The sequence below is a fragment of the Lissotriton vulgaris genome, chromosome 6 (assembly GCF_964263255.1).
Source record: "Lissotriton vulgaris chromosome 6, aLisVul1.2, whole genome shotgun sequence".
Taxonomy (NCBI): domain Eukaryota; kingdom Metazoa; phylum Chordata; class Amphibia; order Caudata; family Salamandridae; genus Lissotriton; species Lissotriton vulgaris.
In genome coordinates this window covers 756,950,235-756,973,095 of record NC_141694.1, presented here as the reverse complement: position 1 = coordinate 756,973,095, position 22,861 = coordinate 756,950,235, and the positions used below count along the sequence as shown (strand labels likewise).

At 42.7% G+C, this 22,861-nt stretch overlaps 1 protein-coding gene across 4 annotated transcripts in view; it reads right to left on the bottom strand.

Moving 5' to 3' along the window:
• GOPC (golgi associated PDZ and coiled-coil motif containing) overlaps positions 1 to 22,861 on the bottom strand; it is a 211,855-nt gene that overhangs the window by 114,449 nt on the left and 74,545 nt on the right. For all 4 annotated transcript variants that reach the window (XM_086926740.1, XM_086926741.1, XM_086926738.1 and 1 more), the window contains exon 2: positions 706 to 870. In XM_086926740.1, the coding sequence (XP_086782866.1) occupies positions 706 to 870 (165 nt within the window). The remainder of the gene's footprint in view (positions 1 to 705; positions 871 to 22,861) is intronic.

Genomic DNA, 22,861 nt, shown 5'->3' with positions numbered 1-22,861 from the left:
GGTAGCGCAAAACGCTGCGGTCAGGCTACTCTGCAATATCCCAAAGAACTCCGGAGTCTCGAACCATCGTCGGAATCTTCATTGGCTTAGGATCGAAAGCAGAATCCGCTTTAAAGCCCTGAATTACATGTTCAGAATTAAAGCATGAACAGCACCAAAATACCTCCAAGCTCTTGCCTCCCTCTATACGCCCAAGAGAAACCTTCGGTCGCAGACAGCAGCCTGTTTCTGCATACCAAGGTTCAAACGAGCAAGAACAGGTGGCAGATCCTTTGCCTATCTGGGACCCTCCCTTTGGAACACGCTCCCCCCCTGTATCCGTAAGGAAGAAAACTACTTTAGGTTCAGAAAGCTTGTGAAGACCTGGCTGTATGAACAATAACCACTCAACCGTCACCTCCTTTTTGCCCTCAAACTAGCTGTGTCTAGGCGCCGGGAAAGCCTTTTTGGGTAGCTGTTGCGCCCTATAAATTGATAAAATAAATAAATAAATAAATAAGAGGAGAGCAAACTGGGGTGTGGATGGTTAATGTGTAACTTTTATATAGAGCTCCAAGGCTGAACCGCAGTAAGGGAGTATTAAAAAAATTGATTCAGAGAACAACATTTAAAGGAGAAATGTTTCTTAACTGCGTGTGCAATATAAAGTGTTACTAATTGCAGAAAAAAAAAAAAAAAGATAAACGTTTAGAGTCCAATACGCACCAGCTTAGCTTTGATTGCTCCAGAGTCCACACTCTGGCCAGTTTTGGCATGAAGTTGGAGCTGAATGGCATGGAGTTGCAGAAGCTGATCGTGTACCTCCTTATCCAGCACTACTTTCTCAGCCTGGGTCTCTGTCAACTCGGACTTCAGATCAACCAACTGTGCCTAGAAAACACAATGAGGTGGCAAAAACCATTAGGTGACATTCAAAGTATATACCGTACACAACTAAAAGCTTGTCTACATAAATGGCTGGAGGCTTAGATTTGCAATTCCCATCTAAGATGCCAGATTCCTTATTAGTACTTCTTCTAAGCAATGTTTATACCAATGGAGGCTCCACCTGTGCCTTATGTAATCAAGGCATCCACCCAGCTCTGCAAACAATGCACAAATGCCAATTGCATGATGCAGGGCAGCGCCAACCAGATGGTGAACCAACACAAGTCAAACACTGGCTTTGTACACAGAAAAGTATGCAATGTCCTTTTCAGTGCGGCCATTTTTCCATCAGAGTTTGCTTTAACATTTAGATATGATCTGCTTCGGCAGGGGCAGAAACTTTTCATATTTTAAGCAAACAAGTACATATATCATAAACCTTGGTGAAAAGAGCATCCGCCTTTTGCTGTTCATGCAACAAAAACATAGAACTACAAATACTGAGCTAGGAGACAGGGCAATTATTAACAAAAGTGGTTTTGAACTTATTCCATGCCCAATAATGCTCTGAATCTTACCGTATGATGCCAAAGCAACAGAAAGACTTTGACTTTTTAGTGTTTAAATCAATGAGGAAGGCTCCTTTTTGAGTGTTTATCAGAAAACATTAAAGGTTCGTATTTGTGGATAAGGAATCAGCTGGCACCATTGAAGGTAAAACGTGCTTTAGGCACTACAGAGCAGATTAATTTGATCAATGCAAATACATTTCTTCTATAACAAGTCGGTCAAAACCCATGGCGCAGGGAGTCCTACTCCTGAAACACAATAAAATTCTGAAGTAGACAAGCATAACCACGGAACTTAGAATTGGACAGGGCCTTCTACCATTAACCAATGGAAGGATCTCTTGGTGTATGAGGTATTTCCAAGGGTTTTCTTTTTCTAGCCCAATGAACCACTGAGATCTAGAGTCTGTCGACCCCCGAGACAAACATTTTGAGTGAATTGTAGTATTGGGCATTGGCGATGTTGATCTGATGTATGAAGAGGGAACACACAACCACCTGTCTGTCAGACTATGAATGAATGGCTGGATTGTCTTCTGATTTTGTGATGGAGGACCATAACTCATTTGAATATCTGTTTTTGCTGGATAAGGTTCAGGTCAAAAGTTAATACTAGATTCCTTCCTGGAGTGATGATAGAACCAGGCTAGGAGAATAGCTAAGAGAGATAACAGGTGCTTTAAAAAAAATGTTTTAATTCTAGCAGCATGAGATCCGCTTGGATTCGTTTGAGAACATATTTAGCCACAGAAACCTTAACCTAGATTAGGTGCGTTTGTTGGCAGCAAAAGAAGGAAAAACGGACATGCATTACAAAAACTCAGATACAAGCTGGGCATCACCAGTACACGATTGCCGTTAGATTCACTGGATATTATCTATGTTCGGAAGGGTTTAATTTAAATAATAAATAGTATTAGTTAGTTTGGGACCGTTGAGGCCTGTTAGTAAACTAGATAGACCCAAAGTAATGTCAACAGAAGCCTGATCTTTCGTCTGGCACTTGGTAATGGCAGCAAAAACATATCTGCCGTGTTATGAAAGTAGTATGGCATTAAGCTTAAAGAAGGCAAAAAGTGCCAAAATTATAATTGCACAAATGTATTTTCATTCTATTTAATTTTATAGAAAAAAACAACGTTTCTAAGCACATTCACAAATCACACACTTATTCTGTACAGTTCGTCGAGGGTCAATTGCTTCTAAAAAGATATCCACAACAGCACTGCGGTTAGCAGGTGGAACATGTTTCAAGTCAAATGCCCATCCGAGGACCAGACCACAGCAACGATGACTAGAAAGAATACTGTCCATTTTTAAGAGCAAACAGAGCCAGGTCATATCATTCAGAAAGGCAAAGTGCAGAGATGTATGGTCACATGCGCTTGCAGCTCCTTGTTAGAGCTATTATACGAACTGCTGCGGGGGTGGGTGGGGGGGGGGGCAGTAAATAGCAGCTTTCACACTTAATTCAAGAGGATGAAAAAGCTGCGGCAGGTAGGTCATACGAAAATTGCTGCAGGTTTTCACTTACGAAAACCACTGTTAGGGTGCATCGCATAAAATAGATACGCGTTAATTAAAAGCAGCAAAAACATGCACCGTGGACTAACCGCATTTTCAAAGACTTCCTGAAAACAGCAAAAAAAAGTTTGTTCTGCATTAAACAGAAGGATCGCGAGAAACGATTATCCCGTCATGCTTTACAACATTCATGCCACCTTTCACTGACAACACTGGAATTACTATTTTAACCTCCGTTATGGAGGACGTCCTGGGGGCAAGGAGGTGCCCTCGTAAATGCATCAGTTATGTAACTGCGCCTCATAGAAACAGGACAAAGAGGATAGGAAATAAAAGGCAGGAGGTTCGGGGAGCGAGGAAAATAAGACGGGGAGAAAGGAGGAGCATGGAGACTGAAGAATACAAATGATGGGCACTTAATGTAATTGAAAATATGAAAACGAACGAAACATCAGGATACCAAGTGCACTTCGTGCAGGGCTAGGGACGGTGCATCACAGTACAACAAAATGCAATGTAATGGACTACAAGCACTACTCAATCAGTGAGCAAAAGGGCACTGGCGTGGCTCTCGTGGCAGCGCAATCGCCGTCCGCGCAGTGGTAGAATTGTTTAGCGGTGACAGGGAATCGCACTGCAGTACTGCTGTCGGTGTGAAGACAGTGGTACTGTTAATGGGATGGAATGCCCGTGAAGTAGTGAATTGCTGGCTGTGATAATGTAGGGTACAATGTTTAGAGGAAGGGGTCCACTGGTGGTGGTGTAAGTATCCTTGAGGTGCCAAGGTGAATCGGCAGCTCAGAGTCCCACATGCGGCAAGATGGGCAGCGTAGGCTTGACTGTGTCATGTGATGGAGTACATTTATTGCCGTTTACAGTGACCGTGTGCAGCACTACTGCCAGTCGCCATTGCGCACCATCAGTGCTTGAAATGGAAAAATATATGTGCAGGTACTCTGTACCAGAATACCTGCCTGTTTCCGAGAAGTGCCGGTACTCTCCAATTAAAAGTATTACATCACTCTTGAAAAGTGCTGGTACTCTCCCGCTCAAAATAAAAAAGTGCTGGTACTCCGTTCGGACAGTACCAGCACATTTAAAGCCCTGCGCACCATCACTTTGCATATTGGAGCAAGTGGCAGTATGCAGTGCTGCTCTCATAGTGCCGATATAGGCAACCCTCCCCACGCAATATGAACAAAGCATGCACTGTAATAAATAATCACATAAAAACAGGATTGTTGGAAAACAGTTTGCTGCATATTTATTTCATACAATGAGTATGGTGGGTTAACTTCCGGGTGATCCACGTGCAGGCAATGGAGACTGACTTAAACTGCCCTGCCCGCCTGATGAGCCAAACTGCACCGTGGCCAACCCAATCGGTGTTACCATATATGTGGGGATTCTCACCCTTAAATACAGTGGAACACCAGTTCATGACCTTACTCACGCCTTTTTAGGAGGGAGTGTAGCAAGGCAAGCCCCCGGTTGCTCAGGCTTACAACGGCCCGAAGTACTAAAGGGGCGCAAACATTTATCCAGGGTCCTGCCATGAAGACTCCTGGGGTTTGGCATAGGGCACCCCCATTGTGCTCCTGACAAGGGTACCCCTATGTACCAGTCAGCCTCAGGATCGCCCAGTATCTCCGCCTTAAACATAAATTAACAAGTCAATATGTTCCTTACTCTTCCGTACCCTTCAGCAGGAATGCAGGCATGCGGCAGGGTGGGAGATGGTGTGGCCAGGAGGGACAAAAAGGAAGGCTAGTGGGCAAGGGCAGGAATAAATACTTCGCCCAACCCACTGGAAGTGACACGGCCCTGGTGCCAGATTTTGGCGGGACACCCCGGGGGTCCTCGTTACTAGAGCATGGGGATGTGCCGAATGTGGCACTATGGTGGCCGCCCTATTGGATGGGCCTGCTTGCACCACAGGCAGACTCATAGTGCCGATATAGGCAACCCTCCCCACGTAACGTGAACATAGCATGCACTGTAATAATCAAACAAAAATAGGTTTGTTGGAAAATAGTTTGCTTCAGGTTTACTTCATACAAGGAGGATGCCAACGTGGTGGGTTAACTTACAGGCGATTCATGGGTCGGCAGCAGAGACTGACCTAAGCTGCTCTGCCCGCCAAACTGCACCGTGGTCAACCCAATCGGTGCTACCATTTATGTGGGGATTCTACCCCTTATATACCGTGGACCAACAGTCCATGACTTTATTCGCGCCTTTTTAGGGGTGGAGCATAGCAAGGCAAGTCAGAGTATGTCACGCTCCTGCTTGGATGCACTCAAGTGCTGGTCTGCAGTAATGTCTGTGTACACTAAAGATATCACTGTGCAGTTAGTTATCAATGGTTAGCACTTTTAGTCATTGTCCTCCAGTCTTTGGACCTCACTAAACTAAGCAGCTCAATCTGTCCCGTTCCCCTGTGGGTCCTGGTGTGGAATGCAGGTACCTGTGGAGGCCCTCACCTGTGATGCTAGAAGGACTCCACCACGGGAGCGAATGGCTACAGAAGACCTATGTGGGAAGGGCGCCACAATAAATAAAGGAGCTTTACTTGTGCAAGAGCTCCTCCCACTGCTGCTACTCTGCATCTTCCCCTCTCTAGTTTCTCCTCAGTCACCGCTCAAGAAGTGATGGCCTGGTATCGGCTGGGGAAAGTACAGCAGAATACGAGCACAAGGGAGAAAAAGAAGCAACAAGTGGGTCCTCCTTAGAAGGAAATATTCAATTAGTTTGAGAGTGGACATGCTTGCATTTCTAAAAGTATTTCTAAAAATGATATCAATTCAGAATAACTTTCATAGATCAATATTAGTATTCATGTATTATCATAACATTACTTATGCCTACGTAAGCTTAATTACTGCAAATTTAATTATTTCTATGAAATCTCACGTTTTTCTAATTTCACAATCCAAAAGTCTTTTCAACGGTTTCATAATCTATACCACTTCTAATATCATTCTCTAAAATCCCAAGATTCTAGCATGTAATTTAGTACTAAGTTCACCATATTTCCTTTTCCAGGATATTTTCCCATAGCACTCCATTATGACACCAGGCCATAGTTTTCTCTTTTCACGTATTATAAGTAAACGTATAAATTTGCTCTTATTAAGAAGATCACTCTTTTACGGTGCTTCTGATACTTTAAACAACATTTTCATGTTGTTTTCTATCTAATGTATGCAACGTGTAATTTCCAAATGTGTGTTTTAATTTAATTTATTCAATGAAAAATATGATCAAGATTTATGCTCTATCAAAACCATATAACAGAGACAAATAATTCATATATTAAGCCATATACAGCCTACAAATAATGTGATGAAAAGGAGTGTGGATGGCACCGTGCAAATGAAAAACAATAGCAAAACACTCTATCGGATAAGTATTGAAATTATATTATAGCCCAGAATTTTTTTTTAATATACACAGTTGGCAAAATAGTATATTGGACAGAGGATTTAATATGTAATTACACATGAATCCAATTATGATACAATAAGCCACTTCTTTAATGTCGAGCTTTCGACTTGCATAGACAAATCAGCGAGTCCTAGTCAGGACAATAAAAATTCCAGCAGCTCGGAAAATAATAAAAGGTGGCAGTAACTATCCCTGTCCACCTGGCAATGCCACCTGTTGAGCGAGGTAAAATGCTGCCTTGCTCCACCCACAGTCCCCAGGTTGAGGCAGACAGTTCCGCTGATTGACCCGCTTAAAGGAGTAGAGGCAACATGTGGTTCATCCTCGGTGAAACCTTCTATTTTAAATGATCGTCGGTTGCGATGGTTCACAGGCAACGAAATGGGAGTGTAAAAATCTACGAGCCTGCCTGAAAAGCTGTGCCCAACGACTAAATCGGTAGGGCTGCATGTACGCACGGTCCTTAGCAGACTCTGTTCAGAGGACATTAGTTTACATGATATTCTGTACATGTACAGCTTGTAAAGCTTTTCATCAATATTAGGGTAAACTATACAGTACTGAATGCACTGCATGTTTTCAGGCGGGGATACATTGTAAAATGTCCACGTGATGCTTTTTCAGAGGAGACGTTTTCAAAGAAAATGGCTGAAGCCCATAGGTCTTTAATGAGCTCTGACAGGGCAGTCAAGAAATATTCCAGTACTGCATGGGTTTCAGAGCCACTTAACCCCCTCCAGTTAAGCTTTGCTGGGTGAACACAGCCAAGGCTTGCATCAGGCAGCAAACCATCTCATGGAAATTAACTAAAAAAGATGTATGTTTTATAAGCAGCTCAAATAATGGAGGTATTCATTTCAACATACTCCCTTTCATTTTTCAAACAAGCATTTACAATGCAATGGTTTTGCCTTTGTTAAAGTTAGAGCGATTGGCATTGCTCTTGACATTATTTTTATTTATGTTTTTTTTTAACATAAATAAATGGCATTGTCATTTACAATGCCACTAGCTTTATCTCTCGCAAATGACACACACCAACACCCACAGAGAGCCCCCCCAACACACACAAACCCCCCCCCACACACACACCCACACAGAGCCCCCCCACACACAGCCCCCCACACACACCCACACAGAGCCCCCCCCACACACACACCTTCTGGCCCATTATCTTTTCTCCTCATCAAAATAACTGCCACACCCCTTTCTTTGTTCTGAAAATGGTAGGTAGCAAGCCATTTCAAATCTAGGGGGCTGTGGCCTAAAGAGAACTTTCTGAGGGCATGGAAAGAACAGCAGTCTCCTTTTTCATGGATGAGCATCCCCTAGCTCGGTTCTTATGCTCCACCTGTCTTTTTTTGATACTTCCTCCATTCTTTCCATAGTGTCAACAGTGGGTCAATATGCTTTGTCCTTTCTTTCCATAGCATCATGGCCGCTGTTGGATTCGATACCAAGTACAATGCAACGGTTTTGCCTTTGACAAAGTTAGAGCTATTGGCACTTTAAATGACAAATTGTTTATTTATGTGTTAGTTTTGAAAACAGATAAATAAATGGCATGGTCATTTACAATGCCAATAGCTTAATCTTTTGCAAATGCGAGACCTATTGCATTTGCACCCACCCCCCCACCCCCACACACACAGCCACACGCACACAGAGCCACACACAGAGCCCACCCCCACACACACACACACAGCCCTACACACAAACAGCCCTACACACAAACAGCATCACACACACACACACAGCATCACACACACACCGCAACACACACACACACAGCAACACACACACACACCGCAACACACACACACACACAGCAACACACACACACACCGCAACACACACACACACACAGCAACACACACACAGCATCACACACACACACAGCATCACACACACACACACAGCATCACACACACACACACACACAGCATCACACACACACACACACAGCATCACACACACACACAGCATCACACACACACACACATCACACACACACAGCATCACACACACACAGCATCACACACACACAGCATCACACACACACACACAGCATCACACACACACACAGCATCACACACACACACAGCATCACACACACACACAGCATCACACACACACACACAGCATCACACACACACACACACAGCATCACACACACACACACACAGCATCACACACACACACAGCATCACACACACACACAGCATCACACACACACACAGCATCACACACACACACAGCATCACACACACACACACAGCATCACACACACACACACAGCATCACACACACAGCATCACACACACAGCATCACACACACAGCATCACACACACAGCATCACACACACACACAGCATCACACACACACACAGCATCACAGGGGAGCAAAGAATTATGTGACAGTGGAGCAACGAATTATGTGACAGGGGATCACATACAACAACGTGAACCAGGTTAAGGAAGATGTCAGGAGCTAAGGCACATAACCCCAACTAGCCCTTCGGTTCTCAAAAACAGTATTCAGAGGCTCGGCACCTCTTCTCACAGAGTAAGCACTATCTGCACTCACTGTATCAGCTTCCTGGGTTTAGGGCATGACTCAAAGGCAACGGTGAGTTGTCAAACTCATGAAGGAGAGTCACATGGGGACAAATTCTGTAAGAGGGACAGATAAAAACAAACATGTGCCTCGAATCAGAACCGCACATTCGTCAAAGCCAGGATGGCAAACCCAGGTTCCCTAAAGGGGTAATCATTATTTCATTTTCCCCGGGTATCCCTCAAGTCCTGAGCGCTACTTACCAAACAGTTCACCCAAACTCGCTGGTAATAGCTGGTTTCACCGTTCCACAATCACTAGTTATCAACTGGGAAATCTCAGAACTCAGCCCGCTGAGATCCGTGTACTTGTGTCGCATTCAGGAATCAAAATCTAAAACAACAAGCTTCAACTAATACAGAGACAGACTCGCATGCATACCACAGTCCACAACAGAGTCAGTTACACTCAGACAGAAAGACAACCTCACAAACACCTGGAAGCATGGTTTGTGCACACAGCATAAGGAACAATGCAGCCCAACATGCTCGCAAGAATATATGAAGAAATTAAATGACACATGTAGCCAGACAAGAAGCGACAAACAAGATCAGTAGACCCGAGTACACCACAACTCGTTCACACGATAGACCCAAAATTGCCGCACACAATATATACATAAATTCTTGCGCACATTATAAGATAGGTAAAATAAGTATCCTGGTAAACGGACAACAGGCCAACCCGCACATCGCCAAGCACAACCTTGGGCTCAGGGAAATACTTCATGTCAGGTACCGACAGAAAACGGCACAGAGACACGCGATCGGACAGGCACACAAAAACACGAAGAGGCAGACACACACTGGGGAAAGGCACAAAGTCAAGGAAAGACAGGCACAGAGAAACGCCAACAAACGGACACAGAAATATAAAATCAAGCAGGCACAATCCACAAACTGGCACATAGAGACACATTCCGACAGTCATACAAATAAAAGGACAGGCACATAGAGACACTGCAACAGAATACACATACAGCAGCAAATACACAAAGATGGACAAAGAACTGCTCGTATAGTTAGTTAACTCCTGGGAAGCCCATGATACTAATATAAGAACGGAGTGCCCTGCCTTCCCTTAGATTGTGGAGAACAGCAAGTGAATTTTTCGTTCAGTGATCTCAAAGACAGGAAGACCAAAAGAGAGAGGACATTGACCTACATCACACGAGGAGAATGAGCGTATTTTATCGAACGTGTTCATGCAGTATAAAAAAACATTTCCAAAACAGACCTCCACTGGTGGCAATCCCGGGCTCTGGTCTACTCTCCCAAGTGAGGAACAGCAGATACCGATCCATAACCTTGGCAAAAATTGCTCCACCTGCCAATGCTCAGGGAGAGAACAGCCGCTGCTCTATCCGAGCAGAGCTACAAAGCGCTGCAGCATCCGAAAAACCCGCTGCAACGCGACGCACTTCCGCCCAGCTGCGAGCAGCAACAGCGAGGTCGGACAACGCGGCCAGGACAACTTTTGTTTGGAAAAAAGTCCGTATTGCAAGGAGCTTTTATCTTGTAACTTCTTATTTTACATTAAAAAAAATAACTATAAAATGTCAGGTGTGCTTATAAACACAAATCACTAAACGCAGGTAATACAAAAAAATTGCAGTAAAAGTGTGCAGCCGCATCTGCATAAAATATGTATTTATAAAAATTAATTGCATCAAAATAAACGTTCATCCTAGAGAAAAATCGGTAAAGCATGAAACCATACGGGTACATTTACAAAACGAGACACACACACACAGGAGAAACGGCACTGCGGGAACAGGGCGGCCCAGGCAGCGGTAGGGGGGCGGGAACGGGAGCCGAGGCAGCGGTAGGGGGCGGGAACTGGGCCGGGGAGACACGGAGAGCGGGAGAGGGGGTGGGAACCGGCAAACAAGCATTAAAAAAAGCAAGCACTCACCTGGACTTCTTCCGGGTGCCTTCAATGGCGGACCAGATTCGGGGGCGTTCCCGGCTTTCGCCTGACGTCGCGTGACGTCGGCAAAAGCCAAAGAATCTCGGGAACGCCCCCGTGTCTGGTCCGGCATTGACGGACAGGCCCCTCGTCCAATGGCTAGGCTCCATTTATGGAGCCAGCCAATGAATACATAGAGACACATTCCGACAGTCATACAAATAAAAGGACAGGCACATAGAGACACTGCAACAGAATACACATACAGCAGCAAATACACAAAGATGGACAAAGAACTGCTCGTATAGTTAGTTAACTCCTGGGAAGCCCATGATACTAATATAAGAACGGAGTGCCCTGCCTTCCCTTAGATTGTGGAGAACAGCAAGTGAATTTTTCGTTCAGTGATCTCAAAGACAGGAAGACCAAAAGAGAGAGGACATTGACCTACATCACACGAGGAGAATGAGCGTATTTTATCGAACGTGTTCATGCAGTATAAAAAAACATTTCCAAAACAGACCTCCACTGGTGGCAATCCCGGGCTCTGGTCTACTCTCCCAAGTGAGGAACAGAAGATACCGATCCATAACCTTGGCAAAAATTGCTCCACCTGCCAATGCTCAGGGAGAGAACAGCCGCTGCTCTATCCGAGCAGAGCTACAAAGCGCTGCAGCATCCGAAAAACCCGCTGCAACCCGACGCACTTCCGCCCAGCTGCGAGCAGCAACAGCGAGGTCGGACAACGCGGCCAGGACAACTTTTGTTTGGAAAAAAGTCCGTATTGCAAGGAGCTTTTATTTTACATTAAAAAAAATAACTATAAAATGTCAGGTGTGCTTATAAACACAAATCACTAAACGCAGGTAATACAAAAAAATTGCAGTAAAAGTGTGCAGCCGCATCTGCATAAAATATGTATTTATAAAAATTAATTGCATCAAAATAAACGTTCATCCTAGAGAAAAATCGGTAAAGCATGAAACCATACGGGTACATTTACAAAACGAGACACACACACACAGGAGAAACGGCACTGCGGGAACAGGGCGGCCCAGGCAGCGGTAGGGGGGCGGGAACGGGAGCCGAGGCAGCGGTAGGGGGCGGGAACGGGGCCGGGGAGACACGGAGAGCGGGAGAGGGGGTGGGAACCGGCAAACAAGCATTAAAAAAAGCAAGCACTCACCTGGACTTCTTCCGGGTGCCTTCAATGGCGGACCAGATTCGGGGGCGTTCCCGGCTTTCGCGTGACGTCGGCAAAAGCCAAAGAATCTCGGGAACGCCCCCGTGTCTGGTCCGGCATTGACGGACAGGCCCCTCGTCCAATGGCTAGGCTCCATTTATGGAGCCAGCCAATGAATGACGAGGGCCGACCCAAACCCACACACACACCTCAAGAGGTTTTTTGGCACATGCGCAAAGCGCATGGCCAGTCAAAACCTAAAAAGGAATATAGCATATCTCTGAACTTCTACCTTCGACTTAATTTTATTTTCCCCATCTGGCCCATTTGCAATATGATACACGTCATATACTACGATTGAGAGTCTACTAGGATTAGGGAAGAATGGAGGAGTTATAATAATGAAAATACTTTATTTGATTTGGTTTAAATCATACAAAGAGTGGATTAACAGCTAAAAACACAAACACTTGTGACTTAAAATTCACGTATAAACACTGGTTAGTTAGTAAACTTTCCGTTTAAAACATTGTGATAAAAAAACAAAGGAAAGCAAAGAAAAATAGTACTGTTAGTGCCTTTTAGTCTTATGGAGTTGTTCTGGCTTAGGGAATCTGATTCTTTACTTATATTGTTTTGAAGTAAATGTCTAAGCATTTTCTGAATCAAGTTCTGTGTCTTTCTTTTCTAGCGCTTTTGCAGCTTAACTTAAAAGCTTTAATGATTTACATGCCAATTGCACTGTTGACCCTCCTAAACATTTTATTACTGCGGATCTGCATGTCCTTATTTGCTCTTTTTCCAGCAACGGCCGCAGCAGTTTTTTCCGTTCGGATAATAGTGCCGGACAAATGCAAAGTAGGTGGAGCACTGATTCATCACCTTGTCCGCAAAGGCGACAGTCCATTGAAAGCCAGGTGCGTTTCCATTTGGGAGTCAAATCTTTGGTTGGGTACACTCCCAGTCTCAATAGAATTAATTGCTGTTTCAATCGGTTTGCAAAGTGTTCCAAAAGGTATGGTTAGGGCTTTAGCTTTTTATATGTCGGAAGCACCGTCCATGCGTTTGTTTTCTTGGACAACGTGGCTTTATCCTGGTCTTGGGACGTTTGGTTAACTGTTTTGTTGACCAATTGTTTAAACTCCGAGTAGGACGGTGTAGTATGCCATGCTTCCTCTAACTTTAAAGCGTCAATCGATTTTTTTAAGAACAAATGAACCGAAGTAGTCAATTTTGATTGCTTTTCAACCTCCAGCCAGCAGTAATGTACCAGGGAGTCGTCCTCTGCTGCTCGCATTCTCCAATAATATTTGACCAGTGCTCCCTGTCTTGCCATGGTGTGATTCTTTTGCTCAAATTCAAGTCTTATCCGGTCTTGTGAGATGTGGCGCAGGATGTTAAACAGTTTTTTGAAGAGGCTGGTTTGGGCGATATTCAAGGATGTTGCATCCTTTGCATTTCATAGTTCGGAACCGTATGTAATTGCGGGTAAAAATTTTGGGGCCACTACCTTTAATAAGTGGGTGATGGAGCTGTCACTAAGTTTTTTTTGCAAGGTTTTAAATGTAAACAGTAATGGTTTGGCTTTTGTTTTCCGATGTTCAAGGTGTTGCTTGTAAACTAAGATGGCTATCCAGAGTTAATCCCAAATACTTATAGGTCTCCTCGCGGTCCAATCTATTGCTATTAATCGTCCAAATGAATTTTGGTATTTTCTTCTGTGGACTGAAAAAATACATGACCTTTGTTTTTTTAAAGTTTATCTGTAGTTGGTTTAGGTCTGTGTATTCTGCCAATTTGTTTATTAGTCGTTGTAGGCCACGGGGCGTTTGGGAGAGCAGCACAATATCATCTGCGTATTGCAAACTTGTTATTCTCTCGTTCCCAAGTTTTGGGGGATCGCCTAATGTTGAACGTAGGTGGTTGTCTAGGTCAGCTGTATATATATTAAATAAACAGGGGGCCAAGACGCACCCCTGTTTTAGGCCATTAATGGTAGTGATTTTGTTTGTTAGGCTTCGACCATCTCCCATTATTATTTATTTGAACCCATGTTTTCGAATAAAGGTCTATAATTGCGTTTAATAAGTTTGTAGGTGCGCCCCAAGATTCCATTTTTGCCCACAAGGCTTGTCTAGGGACCTTATCAAAGGCCGCCTTGAGGTCCACGAAACACGCATACAATACTTACTAGAATTTGTGATGGATTGCTTAGCCAAGAGTGTAACGGCGGAAATGTTTGCTAAAGTGCCCATTAATGCTCGAAAGCCTGTCTGTGTATTGGGGATCAGTTTGATGTTATCGACCCAGTCTTCTACATCCTTAAGCAGGTTTGCAACGTAGATTTTTGCCTCGACATCTATGAGGGCTATCAACCTGTAATTTAAGGGATTTGCACGAGCCCCTGATTTAAGGAGTTATAATAATAAATGTAGAAAATGAAGAAAGCCCATACATGCCAATGCAGGCATCAGCTGAAAGTAGTGTACAGATCCATGTATTAAAGGAGGGATTCAGTCCTAAGCTGTCTGCCATAGTGGAATAGAAGAGCAACACAACATGGAGTCAGGTCCCGGGGCCAGGGAAGTAGATGCGAGTTTCAGTAGAATAGAGATATACAATTAGACATAGGAGGGATAGAAAGTTACAAGCTCGCTTTATGAGAACACATCTTTACGAAAATATGCAGATAAGGCAGCGCAGTCTCATAGAATAGGTGGGAGATTAGGCCTTGCAGAGCGGTAGTCGTGTAGGGAGTAGAGCACTGCTAGGTTTCAAAAGGACAAGTCAAGGACAACCGGTAGAACAAACAATAGTGTAGATGTTCACATTCATTTGGTGTGCTTCTTACTTTCCATAAGGACTACTCCCCGAAGAATAACTGAAGAAGAGAATGTTGAAGATGGCTGCTTCCTACAGCCAAGTTGAAAGCTAACAAAGTAATTGCACATGTCTTCGTGCCAGTTTGAGGAAGAACATAACTGTAGTGCATATATTTGCACGATTTACACTTGAAAAGCTGGGAGAAAGGATAGAACTACCATAAATTATGCTCAGCCATACTATCTTGATAGCAAACATGCTTTCCAGCTCTGACCAGATTTCATGGTCTCTAATATGTTCCAAGGAGCACCTCAAATTTATTTTGAGGAGTTGTGTGTTCTTGGGAGGGACACCTTGTAGACGCCAACCTTGGAGAGGACTGTTCTACTGAGTTGAACACAACAGGACTGTTCGCTACTGAGCATTTGTAGTGATCTCCATCCTAATTGAGTCTATTGTACAGTCCATTGGGGTGGTGAAATAATGTAACAAAACAAAAGAATTTATTCTTACTATAAAGCGGGCTATTTTTTTCTTCCAAAGATCAGAATAGTTTTAGGTGGAACAAGATATTAAAATCTGAAATGAGCAATCTGAGTCATGCACCCAGAAGAAAAAGCCCACAGCAATTGAATGAATAGGATTTTTTATTAGCATATTCAAATTCTTCCGAATGATTTCATCCATTAAAAAGGAAACTTTACATTCATTCACAAATTCCTCACTCACACCCACTACCCCTGCATGAAGCTTAAACACGGCAAACTTTTGTTAGCAATTCCTTTCAGAAAGAAGATAGTCTTTAGACAATGTGCCTTTCAAACCATACAAAAAAAAGTTATTTCTAAGATGGAAAAGAGCTCAGACTTGATTTGATTTTTGTAAAGCGTGGCGTATGCCCAAAGGACACTTGGTGCTAGGAGTCTACTGCTAGGTCATTTACAACAACAGTGAGAACTAAAAAGGAAGAGGAAAAAGAGCCAGGTTTTCAGCAGCTTCCTGATAAGCTGTAAATTGGATTGGCCTCGCAAAATCTCTGGAATATGATTCCAGAGCGTGGTAGATGGATGGAAAAGAGGTCAGACCTGGGTTGGTTTATTGAGGAAATCCAGACTGGCCAGATTAAGAACACTGTCTGGAGACAATTGAAGCTTTAAGTATCCAGTCACCCACATGCGAACAATAAAACAGGTGGGTTCAGTTTTTTAAAATTAAACTTCGTTAATTAAATAGGACTTCAGAATGAAGAGTGGTATCACAAATGTGAGATATTTTTTGGAACCTTCCTTGACCAGAGAATAGAAATATGCTTCCTGGATATCACCTGAACTTATTGAATCCCCAACATATATTGCCAACAAGATTTGAGAAAGAGGGAAAGGAATTAAATTAAATTGTAAAGGTCCTGAGTTCAATACATTCAAGTATTGTAGTATCTTAGCAGGTAAATATCCACTGGTGAAATCTCTTCGACTCTCACCTGTCTGCAGGGCATTTATAAGTCTTCAGCCCAAGAAGCTGCTAAATGATAAATTCTACAAATTCATTAGCTGAAAGAAAAAACGTTTCTCAAATGTAGGAGAATGGTCTTTGATAACGTGCAAAATATGACATTTTCTTTTCTTGTTCCTTCGATGCCTTGTATTCCTTGTCAAGGACAAGAGATCGAGGAGGGCAAAAACGTTGTCTTTACCTAGGCTGAAGGGAAAAAATTAAAACAGAGGTATAAGATTCGTTTAAACTATGGTTGGTTAATCTATTTTTTGTTGTTGTTAACATTCACAGGAAGTACTCTTAACTCCTTAACCGCGGTGGATTTTTCCGCGGTGGTGCGGGCTTTCTAAAGGGAGGGCGGGGCAGCGTCGGGCAACGGCAGCACTGGGGAGGGAGTGCTCCCGTCGGCCTTTGGCCGAAGGGGAGCACGGAAGGGGTTGAGAAAGATACATCAGACTAAAGCTTTTTTTTCCAGTCCTCCGAGGATTAACAAAAAGCACCACACTAAACCGTCCTACATAATAAAGTGGCATAACAACTTTATCAGCAAGACTAACTATCTAAATGGCCCTGAACGTAAGTGAAGGTAAAATCTGTTGGAATCAACGACTCTTCCTCACAGTTTCATCAGTATTTTCTGTAGACTTTATGAATTGTTACCCTATTGAATCAATATAGGGATAGGCATTCAGAATGGCATTTTGAGTATCCTATAAATAAACCATCAGCACTTTTAATATTTTAAAAGGATTTATTCTGCGATTACAGGATTTTAATTGAGCCAATCAGTAGGCATGACATTGGAGCTGCTCTCAAGGCATTCATATTTTTCGTTCTATTTAAAAAGGCCATCTGATCACCATTAATGTTGATAGAAGAGCACCCAAAATTCAAACGGTAATGTTCTCCTATCCCAGAAAAGATTTTCTAGGATAACCTGAAGAAGCTGGCTGTGGTACTCGATGTAGGATATTTAACATTGCAAGCCTAAAATACTGCATATGGCTAAACAAAAAGTTGCAGGTGAATCCTGATCAAAAAGTGGTGCGAAGATTTCCAATGTTCATGAAAAAACTTTTATTCTCAGTCCAAATTCCTAAGATATTACAATGAGCAGAGCCTCTCCCTGACCACTTCACAATAAAAAGTGACAACTTATTCCTGTTGGTCCCTGACAGTAGGACCTAGAAACAGCAATCAGAGATGCTCCTGACCGAGTCAAAAACATATGGGGCACAGAGAAAGAAACTTGGAGGAAACAGCATAGTTGTTGGCAGGAAAGAGCTGCTAGTAAAACACGTTTATAACAGTACAGGCTTGTAAGCACCAAAGAGCACTGGCAAATGCAAGCGGGATTGTAGAAACGAGAACTCATGGTTAACTTATCAACACAAATCCTGGGGCCATCGAGATACCACCAAAACAGAAATGGGCCGAAATGATAGAGGTAGGGTCCCTCAATTCTTTAATCCCAACTGAGAATTAGAATGCATCTGAGCTGGACAGAAGTCTGTTGCAAATAGAAGAATTTAACGACTTGCAGCCAAGAAGTGCATACTACCAGTAAATATATTTTTGCTACAGTTCTATCCTTTACACCTTAGTCTCAATATGGGGAAGTTAAAAGGCAGGAAATTAAACAAAATTATAACAACAGTGATGGAAAGTATATCTCAAGCAAACATGCTGTAGAACTGAACATCCTGAGAGTACTGCCTGCATTGAACACATACAGCTAGCCAAAGAGTCTGTCTTGCCGGTTATATTACTGAGTGTATGCCACTAGAAAGCAACAAAAGCGGTCATAGCTTTAACAAAAGTTTTGCAATAATTTTTTCCAGCAGAGCCCTCGGGGCACTGAATGAATACAAAGGCTTATGCAGTAGACAATCAACGACGGAGTGGGTCTTGCAGGAGCATTTCCTGTGTACATAGCCCTGAGCCTCAGAAAAAAACCTCTGGCCTTTGGGCCAGACTAAAAATTTAGAGCACTTCTTATATTCATATTAACATGTATCATGTGACACAGAAGTGGAGAAAACCGGAAATCCAGGACCTTAGGCTGAATATTCATCAAATGACGTTGGTAATCACAGAGGAGTGGATCCCATGTCGCACCTTGTCATCATTCAGTTTGTCCTTCAGAGATGCCATGAGTATGTGCAGTGCACTTTACTGCCAGTAACTGGACTAAGATTTCCTGACAAAAGCCAATTTTCCAACTTAATACAGCAAGCCACCCTAGTTTTAAGCAGGCCTGACCAACACGGCTAAGATATTTCAATTATATTGTTTAGATTTAAATGACATTGGAACAAAATCTCTATCGTGGGATCAGCATGCATAGTTGGCTGCTCAACAATGCAAATAAAAAGGCCCCTGTGTTGTGTTTCATTAGGATCTAATTTCAGCCAATTAACCTTTCAAGAATTAACATGAATATCAATTTGAACCTGATGGTGGTTTAAAAAAACGAACCCCCTTTAATATGGTGAATGGCAAGTGCTTTTTTGTTAGTCTAAACCCCAATCACAAGCAAACTATCTGTTTCTTCACCTGTGCAATGCCTTTTGCTTGTCTGATCAATTATTCTGCGACGAGCTTGGGTAGCGATATGCCAGACTTACAGGGTATAGAAGCCCGAGATTAGCAATCAAAAGCTAGAATGAGATTTCACTCTTATTTTTGGAATGTTCTTCTGTAGAAGATGCAAGATCTCCCCTATGGCCATGCCACAATCAAAAAACAAAATGCTTTCCCCACAAAATATAGTGACTGCTCGTGATACATTTTTTGAATTCTTTTTTTCTAAAAAGGGTCAAACAATATATATAGCCTTCCGGTTTAATTCAGAAAAAGGCCCTCGAAAGAACATAACATTTTTCTCAAAGAGGAGAGCATTTAAAGTTCTGCTGATTGTCACAGAGCTCACTTCAGTGGTGGCTGGAAGATCTATCTACATTCACATTCTCTTGGCTGAGATGATGGACATCGACTAGTGAAAATTTAAGGCACAGCTCTTCCAGGAGGTTCATAATCAATTAACATAAGTCATGAACTGGCCAGTAATAGACCCATTAGCTAATAAGAGAGTTGCCTGCTGAGGATCCAAATCTTTTTACCTTTCTTAAAAGCCAGTGGGAATGCAATTTTATTTAGAAAGCAGTATTTTCCAGCATTCTATGCTTTGCTTTAAGTGTGATATAAAAGGTGGGGGAGGGAGACTCTAAAAGGGGTGTGGTATAAAGGTATTAAGGAACTTTAAGGGCATTAAGAACATTAAGGGCATCATTTAGAGTTTGTGGAAACGATACTCTGCCACAAAAGTGAAGGAGTACCCCTCCTGACAAAAACCCTCAGCCCGCCCACTCTGTTTTGAGATGGGGCAGACCACCAGTTTTCTGAGGCCAGTGCCCCCTCTAACTACTGTGGGAAAACTGACTCTGATGGGCCGAAAGACTAGGGGCTCGAAGGACTAACTGAATCAGTCCACTGGCCCTATTCGGCGTGTATGATGTGATGTCCAGTTTTTCTGTCCATCCTGAACGGAGGAAAATAAGAATGACCCACACCCACTGGGAGAAGACTCCCAGTGTGTGGGCGCCAGTAAGGTTTTTGGTTTGTTTCTGAAAAAAAAAAAAGTGTAGTGTGCGACACACCTAAAGGCCGCACACCAGTGTTTAGCGCCTACACAGAAGCTGCGATGGCAGCCCCTCCTCGGAGTGCACAGAGGTCGCAGTCTTCTGTTCGGCAGGGTGTCTGGTGTAATGTCCTCTGCCACCCTGACGGTCAAAGTGAAGATTGCCATACACTAAATCAGGGCCCAAGAATCCTCTACAAGAGGCATGGTCTGCGTACTAAGTATACAGAGTAAAACAGGTGAACTACAATCCTGAGCTTTTCATTAACAGTTTTACTAATAAAGAATACCTGAAATCAAAAGGCAGCAAGACGTTTATGTGCTTATAGCTCCAATATCCTAGGCCATACGCAATAAACATTTGATAGGGCAAATTTAAAAGTTGGCTTGCTACCTAGTACTACTATTAGAAAGTCAAGTGTATAACAGGAATACCTTGGTAATTCAATTGTAATCAAACAGTATCTGAAATCCTCAAACACCAATGGTAAACAGAAGTATTTATCAAAACACTGTCCAGTTACCGCCTACTACCACATGACCAAGGAGAAAAGGACTCAATGTCAGTCTGCCTTGAACCCATTAACTGGAAACACTATAGTCAGTTGAAATATGCTCAGTTAAGGTACTGAGAGTTCAAAGAACAATCTTAAATGGCTTTCCAACAAGGTGAGTGTTGTATATTGCTTTTATGTTCTCTATGGTTTCTGTTCTCTATGCTCTCGCTTTACATTCTAGATTGTAGATGGCTCTGACTCGTGAAATTCCATGAGTGTCAGTTCTGTGCCTGGCCAGCAAGCGTTTGGGAGACTGCTGTTCCTTGCTCCAATAAACTGTATTACACATCCTGAAGTGGTTACTTACTTTATATACAACAATTTTTGGCGACGTTACCTGCTGGCCAGAGGATCGTAGAAGGTGTATGCTGTCAAGGAGCAGAGACGGGTATTTCTCTTCAAATATCCCGTTGTCGAGCAGCGTTCCCATCGCTTAAGACCCACGACGTGTAAAGTATCTTCGGTTTCTCTGTCCATGTGGAGATTGCTGTCTTCTATTCAAGGGAAGTTGAATTTGGCAATTTTCATTGACTATATTGCCCATTGGACTGTGAGTAGCCTGCGTTATTCAAATCCAGTTGACATTCTCTGCGCGCTGAGTTCTGCCTTGACGCATCACATTGCAGTGTTGTGACGTTCATGCGCTGCGTGTCAAGCCTCAGTTTCAAGCGTTGCAAGCCTCAATCTGGATCGCGGCCATTTTATATTGGTCTTTTTTTCACTCTTACTTCTACGCAGCACGTTTAGGCTCTTCCTGTGTGTCCGGAGATTCCGAATAAATAATGATGGAAAGGTATGTTTCTTTTATGTAAACAAGTGGGCAATAAAACTTGAATACGTGTTTAAAGGAAAAAAAGAGTTTTGCCAAACAAGGAGTTTTAGTTTATTGTTACGAAATTTACTTGCTATAATTCTTGCAATGGCTCAGCAAGCTAATGTTTCAGTGAATATAACCTTGCCACTCCGTTTTTAAGTGAAGTAGGCAATCCACAGATTCCATGGGAAGATTAGTTCATCATTTTTGACAACTACTTGGAGGCATTAGATGGGCAAGAATTCTCTGCTAAGCGAAAAAAAGCAATTCTCCTTAGTACTCTAGGGAAGGAAGGACAGAGAGTCTTTAGATTTTTGCCTATAGCCTTACAAGCAAATGGTCAACCTTTGCCTGATGAATATAAAGAAGCCATTACTAGATTGGAAGTGAGATTAGCTAAAGAGGAAAATCTAGTAATGAGTCGTTATAAATTCTATACTCGACACCAAAGAGAAGCTGAATCCATAGATGAATTTGTGGCACGTTTGAGAGAATTATCCATAAAATGCAAGTTCGGAGCCATGAATGATGAGCTCATAAGGGATCAATTAATAGTTCAGTGCAGAAACAAAAAGATACAAGAACGACTTTGGGCGGCAAAGAACCCTACATTAAAACAGCTATTGATCTGGCTAAAGTAATTGAACAGTTTGAAGATTGTATGAAAGTTATTGACTCCCACAAAAAGAATATCGCTCAACAAGACATTTCTGAGGTTTCTGAGAAAAGAACAAATCCACCGTGCCATTTCTGAGGTTTCTGAGAAAAGAACAAATCCACCATGCGAACATTGTGAAGAAGGTTCTGTTGCAGTTGTTAAAAATAAAAACAAGTTTCTTTTCAGAAAGAGTACTCCTAACAACAGACAGTGTTCAAGATGTGGGAGTTTTAGACATTCTTCTGAAGCCAGGTTTTGTTTTGCAGCAAATAAGGAGTGTTTGAATTGTGGACGTTTGGGTCACTTTTCAAAGATGTGCAAGTTGAAAAATAAGCAAAGAGTTGCCGTTGTAGATGACTACATACGTGAAGATTTAAGAGAAAGAGACAAACTACTTGTTGTCAATGATGTGGAGGTTGTTGGAGAGGAGAAGCTTCTCAACAGACCTAAAGCCCTCTTCTACATTGATGGTCAGGAAGTGTCTTTGATGGTGGACACTGGTTCTCGTTACACAATCATACCTCAAGTTCTGTTCAGAAGCATATGGAAAGAAAGACTTCTTTCACCTGGTGACATTTCTCCTACTAGCTTTCAAGGAGAAAAAATTGACATTCTTGGCTATTTTGATAGTGATATTGTTTTTCAAAATAGGTCTACCTTTGGTAGGGTTTAGGTTTCAGTAGGTACCCAACCCAGAATGGGTGGGCCATATCAATATGATTTGTACATTATCATAAATCCAAGGGCTAGGAACCAGGTA